This window comes from Pituophis catenifer, unplaced genomic scaffold, assembly GCF_029215685.1.
Source record: "Pituophis catenifer annectens isolate HBS135680 unplaced genomic scaffold, rPitCat1.0.hap2 SCAF_13, whole genome shotgun sequence".
NCBI classification, from domain to species: domain Eukaryota; kingdom Metazoa; phylum Chordata; class Lepidosauria; order Squamata; family Colubridae; genus Pituophis; species Pituophis catenifer.
The window spans coordinates 6,809,526-6,818,221 of NW_027256893.1; the positions used below are offsets into that span (position 1 = coordinate 6,809,526).

The window sequence follows — 8,696 nt, forward strand, 5'->3', positions numbered from 1 at the left end:
AGGTGGTCAACAATAAAGAAATTTACTTGACCCATTGTCAAGAGTTTTTCTGGTTGCTGTCCTAACATTACCTGTCCTGAGCCTTTTCTACTTTCTATTTCAGTCACTTCGACAAGTGAGAATGAATGAAATTTTGCTGGACTATTCTCGCGATGCTGCCCTTATTTTCATGTAAGTAAGAGAAGTCACCAATGAGTAAACCCTACTCGTTAGGAGTTTCTAGGGGTGGAAACTGTGGAGGAAAAGCTGTTGGAGGAGCGTGTTGGCTTAGTCTGGAAATTGAGTCATGGCAACTGAGCTTAATTTTGGGGAGTTTGAGATATACTTCACTGCCCATCGAAGCAGCTTCTTCAGTCTGAACAAGTTAATAATTCCAGTTGCCATCACTCAATTTCCAGACAATTCTCCTGGATGACTGAGAATCTTCACTGAATATTGCCATGCACTTTGGAGAAGAAAACTTGAGACGCTGGAAAGAGTGCAGAGAAGGGCAACAAAGATGATTTTGGGGCTGGAGGCTAAAGCATGTGAAGAACCGTTACAGGATTTGGGTATGTCTAGTCTAATGAAAAGAAGGAGTAGGAGAGACATGATAGCAATGTTTCAATATTTGAGGGGCTCCTACAAAGACGGGGGGGTCAAACTATTTTTCAAAGCACCAAAAGGCAAGACAAGAAACAATGGATGAAAACTAACCAAGGAGAGAAGCAACCTAGAAGTAAGGAGAAATTGTCTACTGGTGAGAGCAATCAACCACTCAAACCTTCAGAGGTTGTGGGTACTTCATCACTGGAGGCTTTCAAAAAGAGACTGGACAATCATTTATCTGAAATGGTAGAGGGCCGTGATGGCGAATCTTTTCCAGACTGAGTGGCCAAAGGGCGTGTAAACATGCGCAAATGCGTGCGTGGCTGAATCCCCAAAATGCAATGCACATGGGCCCCGCACATGGGCCCTGCCCACACACATGCATTTGTGGTCCCTTGCATGTGTCCTACCACCCGTGCATGCATGTGCCCCACCCCCTGCACATGCTCATGGCCTCCCACACGCACCCTGCCCCTGCGCATGCACATGTGCCCCCACATGCCCCCTTCCCCCCACGCATTGACGTGCAACCCCCTGCATGCACCCCGCCTCCCACATGCATCCCGCCCCCACGCATGTGCAGCAGAGATGACCAGCTGGCCTGTAGGAGGCGCAGATGCATCCGTGGCGGAGCTGAACTGGGGCGATGGGTCGCATGCCCACAGAGAGGGCGCTGTGTGCCACCTGTGGCATGAGCAACATAGGTTTGCCATCACGGGTATAAAGTCTCCTGCCTTGAGCGAAGGGTTGGACTAGAAGATCTCCAAGGTCCCTTCCAACTCTATTATTTTATGTTCTATGTTTTATGGTGCAGGAATACCCCTAAGAATTTAGGAAGTTTGCAAATTCCACCGACTCTGCCTATTCCTCTAACCAACATTATTCAGACTGAAGAAGCTGCTTGGATGGGCAGCGAAACAACTCAAACCCACACAAAAATTAGTAGAGTTGCCATGGCTCAACTTCCAGACAAGACAACCTGGATGTTCTGCCCCAGCTACGGACCCCAAAGAACGCAGCACACACAAAGTTTGTACAAAACTTTTTTTTTTTAATAGTTTTTATTAATAATAAAAAGAAAAAACAAAACCAACATAAATACATTGAAACAACATATAAAACGAACACACATCAATTCAGTCCAATGACTGACTCTTAGAAGATAATACACCGGTGAGTTATTTTTCATATTTCTATTTGTATCAATATCTACAGTCACCTATTTACTTAGTTATATATATACATATATAGTTGACTCCTTATTTAGTTCTATGCATTTCTATTGAATAATCGAAAGTCATCTTTATATTCCTATTTTTGCCTCCAGCCAGCTGTACCATCTTTGCCATACTAAATAGTAATCAGTATCATCTTTCTCTTGTATTTCTTTTGTGAGCTTATCCAATTCTGCACATTCTGTAATTTTAGCTATTATTTTGTCTTCTGTGGGTAACTGTTCAGATTTCCGAAGTTTGTACAAAACTTAATTTACTAAAATAACTCAGTCTTTTTCAAACACAGGCTGTTAATAAACTTTCTTAACAGCCTACAAGAAACCAAAGATAAAGTAATCACAATCTTACTAAGGTTAGCAGAAAGCCCAGAAGCAATTTGCAGAGAATCCAGCTGGCGTTCGAGTCGGACAGTAAGGAGGCTGGAGAAGATGTGGTGCCAGAGGCGGGGATTCAGCCAGGGCCTTCTGAACCTTCAGAACCTCCTTTAAGTGAAGAGGACGAAGAGGAGGAGCCTCTTCTCGATGCACGGGCGCGCAGAGCTGCCAAAAGGCAGGAGTGGCTCCTCAGGAGGAGGTCTCCTCGAGAGTAAGGCTTGGGGCTAATTGGCCACTCCCTTAGCCTATTTAAGGAGGAACGCCGATTGCAGCAAGTTGTAGGGAACAACTTTAGTTCGCTCTCCTTCGTGTCTGGATTCTCTGCAAATTGCTTCTGGGCTTTCTGCCAACTCTAGTAAGACTGTGATTACCTTATCTTAGAATTCTGGTAGGCTGTTAAGACAGTTTATTAACAGCCTTTGATTGATAAAGACTAAGTTATTTGAGTAAAATAAGCTTTGTATAGAGTTTGTGTGTGCTGCGTTCTTTGGGGTCCGTAGCTGGGGCAGAAGAGTTAGATTCATGATAGACAAACACAAACTTGTTTTCTTTCTCCTGTTCCTTGTCACTATTTTCAGAACTATGCCAGTTGGCCGAAAGGGATGTCCCAGTAGTCTGTACATGGCTTGGCTGGAGACCCTCTCGCAAGATCTGAGGTCTCCCGTGATCCTGATCAGAGGCAACCAGGAAAACGTCTTGACTTTTTACTGTCAGTAGGACCTTCTTGGGCCAGGGAGCATTGCAACCTGGAGAAGAAATTTCCAGCCTGATCCTGCTTTGCTGGTGAGCTATCAAGAGGCTGCATTGCAGGGATGAAGGCCAAGAATAAAAGACCGATGGTGGAAAACATGTTTTGTTGGGTTGTAAGAATCCTCTTCTTCAGAACTCTTAACGTTGCAATATTGGCTGGGTTTGTTCCTTGTGCTGAATCATGGCTTGTTTAATCATGGTTGGAAAAAGAAGCTGCAATTGGAGGGGTTCACATAAACAGGCCACGTCATTAATTTGGAATGGTTAAGATTTGAAGGTCTCCCAAAGCAACATTGACTACATCTGAATGAATTTCATTAGCACTGGCATTTAATTAAAATTGAATATACAGTAGCTGGAAAGCACATATATTAGTGAATAATTTCACTAATAATACATTGGTATCTGTTCACAGATACTGCATATTCATCTTGAATACTGAATCAACCCATTTCCTGGATTCTTGTACTACGCCGAATCCAGAGGTGGGTTTCAGCAGGTTCTGACCAGTTCTGGAGAACCGGTAGCGGAAATTTTGAGTAGTTTGGAGAACCGATAGTAAACATTCTGACTGGCCCTGCCCCCATCTATTCTCGGCCTCCCGAGTTCCAGCTGATGGGGAGGAAATGGGGATTTTGCAGTATCCTTCCCCTGCCATGCCCACCAAGCCACGCCCACCAAGCCACACCCACAGAACTGGTAGTAAAAATTTTTAAAACCCACCACTGGCCAAATCATAAAATAATTGAATGAGCTGGACTCATCCACCTGGCATGAGCCACCCAAGAAATAATCAAGATTAAAATTCAACAAACTAAGCCTATTATACGTATATAGCAGTTCGTTCTTGATCTGACTTGTTTAGCTTATGGTGCACAAAGATGACACCTTTACAGCAATTTTTAGAAATCAGAGGGATCAGATCAGGCCCTTTGATCTTCTAGTTGCATTTCTTTGCATTACACCAGAGGTGGTATTCAGCCGGTTCGCACTTGTTTGGATGAATCGGTAGCGATAGCGGGTGGGCCCGCCCCGCCTCCCTGCCCCCCTGCCCCCCTGCCCCAACTCCAAGTTGTGCTATTTAGGCACATTTTTAATGTTGGACACATGCGCATGAGTGAGCAAAGCACACGCATGGAAGGCCGGGCGCATGTGTGGACAGAATGCGCACGAAGCGAGCATGCAGGGCGAAACAGTGGTCAAGGTAAGTGAAAACCACCCCTGCATTATGCTAATATACTAAAAAAAACGGATGAAATGCTCCCGGTTCGGACCGGATCACCCGATCCGGTAGCGATGGCAGTGGGTGGTTCGGAGAACCAGTAGCAAAAATCCCTGCCCCCCCATGCCCAGCTGAGCCGCATGATTATTAGAGGCTTTTTTTTGTTTTACTTTTAAAAGCATTTTTTCTCCTTGGCCGAAAAAATGCTTTTAAAAGTAAAAAAAAAACCTCTTCAGCCGAAGAGGTTGTAAAAAAAAATGCTTTCAAAAGGCTCTGACCATCAGGCAACTCAGCTGGGTTTTAAAAGGCTCTGAGGATTCCAGCTGAGTTGCCTAATCATCAGAGGCTTTTAAAAGCATTTTTTCTACCACCTCTTCAGCTGAAGAGGTGGTAGAAAAAATGCTTTTAAAAGTTAAAAAAAAAAAAAATTGGCCAAGCCCACCCAGTCACATTACCACCCCCCCCCACAAGCCACGCCCACAGAACCGGTAGTAACAAATTATACATTTCACCACTGCAAAAAACCTCTAGTGCTAAGTGTGAAACCACACAGGACATCACACTGGGCTGACTGGGTTTGGGGTAGAATGGAGCATCAAGAGCTTTCCTTGGGATTTGAACATGGGATTTCCTAAGCAGTGTCTCTCACCCAGGGCGCCAAATCAATATAATTTCCATGATATTGCTCTATTTGTTTACATTGAGTTTACAGTTCCTCAGTGAGCCAGCAGGGGGCAGCAGGTCCTAGAAGTTCAATATATTTTGTCCTGAATTCCATAATTCAGGCTGTCTCCTCTCACTCATCATCACACCCAGTGGTGGGATTCAAATAATTTAACAACTGGTTCTCTGCCCTGATGATTTCTTCCAACACCCAGTTCACCAAACTGCTCAGAAAGTTAACAACCGGTTCTCCTGAAGTGGTGCGAACCGGCTGAATCCCATCACTGATGACACCCCAAATGTTAGCAGATTGTGCACTTTCAGCCTGGTTAGATGCATATTACATAAGCATTTTATTTACCCGCCAGGTGAGAATATGAAGGGCATTGGCTTTCTTTTGCCTAAAAAAACCCCAACTTCTAGCAACTTATATATTCAAAAATCAAAATGCTTGTGTTTGCACAATACAACAGTAGGTTACATGAATAGCAAATGAATGGAACCCCAACAGACCAGATATAAATACCTTGGGGTGCAGTTCCAGGCTTCTTTATCTTAGAGCAGGGGTCTCCAGCCTTGGCAACTTTAAGCCTGGAGGACTTCAATTCCCAGAAGCTGGCTGGGGAATTCTGGGAGTTGAAGTCCGCCAGACTTAAAGTTGCCAAGGTTGGAGACCCCTGTCTTAGAGGACACAGGTCTCTTATCGGGCAAGTGTGCTTCTTTGGACACTAGGTGAAGACCAGGGGTGAAATGTAAAATTTGTTACTACCGGTTCTGTGGGCATGGCTTGGTGGTGGTGGGGTAATGTGACTGGGTGGGCGTGGCCAACTTTTTTTTAAGAAAAAAACTTTTCAAAGCATTTTTTCTACCTCTTCGGCCAAAGAGGTTGCAAAAAAATGCTTTGAAAAGCCTCTCTGACAATCAGGCAACTTGGCAGGGATCATCAGAGAGGCTTTTAAAAAATCGCTTTTAAAGAAATGCTTTTAAAAGCCTCTCTGACGATCAGGCAACTCAGCTGGGATCATCAGAGGCTTTTCAAAGCATTTTTTTACCACCTCTTTGGCCGAAGAGGTTGCAGAAAAAAAATGCTTTGAAAAGCCTCTGACGATGTCACTAGGAGGCAACAATGATTTTAAAAGCATTTTTAGGTGGAAGAGGTTGTAGAAAAAATGCTTTTAAAAGTAAAAAAAAAAAAGCCTCTGATGATCGTGCAGCTCAGCTGGGCATGGTGGGGGGGGGGCAGGGATTTTTGCTACTGGTTCTCCGAACCACCCTTGGCCATCACTACCGGATCAGGCGATCCGGTCCGAACCGGGAGCATTTCATCCCTGGTGAAGACCTAGCAACTCTCTGGAAAAGGCTCTAAAAGGCTGGGAAAGATGGAAGGAAAGAGGAGAAGAAGAGGACAACCAGCAACAAGGTGGATGAACTCAGCTATCATGGCGATGGGGAGTGTTGTTGGAAGAGCTGAAGGACCAGCCTAGGGATACATCGTCATGGAGAAAACCTTTGTAGTTGCACAATGATTTGGTGGCATCTAAACAATCAATCTCTCAGATGTCTTGGTAGAATGGGAAGTCCTCTCATAGAGCTTCCCTTGCTGAAGATTTGATGAAATTTAAGTTCTGTAGGAGCTGGGAAAGATCTCCCTAGGAGATCTCCCAATGAGAAGAGAGGACTCCTTGGAGAAGACCCTGATGTCGGGAAAGATGGCAGGCAAAAGGAGAAGGGGACGGCAGAGGATGAGATGGTTGGATAGTGTCATCGATGCAACGAACATGAATTTGAGCAAACACTGGGAGACAATGGAGGATAGGAGGGCCTGGCATGTTAAGGGTTATGGTGTTGTCAAGGTCGAGCATGACTTAGCAACTGAACAACAACAAAATTGAGGACCCAGTCATGGGGGCAATGAGCTGACTTTGTATAAATATACAAAAGGATGAAGGCTATTGCTGAGCACATTGTAAGCCGCCCTGAGTCTCCGGAGAAGGGCGGCATATAAATCAAATTTAAAAAATAAAATTAAAAAAAATGAAGTTTTTGCAGGAAGCAGCTGATTGACTCGGTACCATCTCAGGTGTTGTAACTGGAGCAACATTTTGTTATCCCTTGTTCACACAACAAACTCTATATTTCTGTTTCTTCTATGACATGGCCTTCTTGTTTGAAGGGAAAAAAAAAAAGACAGATAATCCTTGTTTAATAACCCAAAGGTGCTTTTTTTTTTACGAGGCAACCGGACTTTCTGATTTTTCTTTGAAGACATTCCGCTACTTATTATTCTTATTATTTTCTATGAAGACGCTTTTTCAAGAGGCAACTGGATATTCTGGTTTTTCTTCGAAGACGTTTGGCTTCTCGTCGCTTCTCCAATTCAGTGCTTCTTGGAAAAGTAGTGAAACATCCTTCATCCTTTGGGACGAAGGATGACCTGGATGACTGAGAAGCTCCATAGACACTTGCTTAACAAACCTAATTGGGACCAGCAACTAAGTGCTAATAAGTGAAGTGATTGCTAACTGAGGACCACAATTATGCTTTCTGGCTGGAAAAAGACAAGACTAGTTGTTTTGCACCTTCGGCTTTTGTTTGCCCACTGACCTCTCCTCTGCCCTCCCAAAGGCTCATGTGCCCTGCTTGTTGTCTTGCACAACACAAAGCAATGTTTTTAACAGATTAAGAGAGTTGGAAGGGACCTTGTAGGTCATCTAAGAGCCTGGTGGCGCAATGGACTAAGTGCTGTTAAAGTAGCACTTAGTTGCCAGCTGCCTGCAATTACTGCAAATTCAAATCTCACCAGGCTCAAGGTTGACTCAGCCTTCCATCCTTCCGAGGTAGGTAAAATGAGGACCTGGATTGTGGGGGCAATAAACTGACCTTGTATAAAAAAGAACACTGCTTAGGGGGGCCCAAAAAGCCCTACTAAGCAGGTATATACAAAAGTATGAAGGCTATTGCTTAACGCATTGTAAGCCGCCCTGAGTCTCCGGAAAAGGGCGGCATATAAATCGAACCAACAAATAAATAAATAAATAAATAAATAAATAAATAAATAAATAAATAAAGCTGTAATTTTGTACAAAAGGCCTTTTCAAAGCAGTTTTCTAAAATGATCTCTTGAAAACATCAAAATGCTTACCTCTTATAAAGGCTTACCTCTTAAGCATATAAATCAAACTAATAAATAAATAAATAAATAAATAAATAAATAAATAAATAAATAAATAAATAAATAAATAAATAAATCTAGTCCAACCCACCGCCTAAGCAGGAGACCCTACACCATTTCTGACAGATGGCAGTCTAGTCTCTTGAAAGCCTCCAGGGATGAAGCTCCCACAACTTCTGAAGGCAACTTCTGTTCCATGGGTTGATTGTTCTCACTGTCAGAAAATGTCTCCTTATGTAGCAGAGGGGAGGAGACGGAGTGCAAGAGAAGGAAAGAGGGACTTGGCTGGAGGAAAATAAAAATGGGAAGCTGGGAGAGAGGAGGTGAGACCTGGAGAAAAGGGGGGATAAAGAAAAATAAGGGGATAGGATAGTGATGAAATCTAAAATTTGTTACTACTGGTTCTGTGGGCATGGCTTGGTGGGGGGGGGCGTGGCCAATTTTATTTTAACTTTTAAAACCATTTTTTCTACAACCTCCTCGGCGAAGAGGTTGTAAAAAAATGCTTTCAAAAGGCTCTGACGATCAGGCAACTCAGCTTGGATCATCAGAGGCATTTAAAAGAAAAAAAGGGTTTTTTTTTTCTTTTAAAAGCCTTTGACGATCCCAGCTGAGCTGCACGATCGTCAGAGGCTTTTTTTAACTTTTAAAAGCATTTTTTCGCTGGAAGAGGTTGTAGAAAAAAGGCTTTT

The 8,696-nt window shown here is 43.5% G+C and overlaps 1 protein-coding gene across 1 annotated transcript in view; it reads left to right on the plus strand.

Moving 5' to 3' along the window:
• The window catches only part of SLC12A3 (solute carrier family 12 member 3), a 42,681-nt gene extending 39,767 nt beyond the window's left edge, over positions 1 to 2,914 (plus strand). The window contains exons 25-26 of the mRNA XM_070953243.1: positions 104 to 171; positions 2,776 to 2,914. Of these exons, the coding sequence (XP_070809344.1) occupies positions 104 to 171; positions 2,776 to 2,914 (207 nt within the window). The remainder of the gene's footprint in view (positions 1 to 103; positions 172 to 2,775) is intronic.
• The last annotated feature ends 5,782 nt before the right edge of the window (positions 2,915 to 8,696 follow it).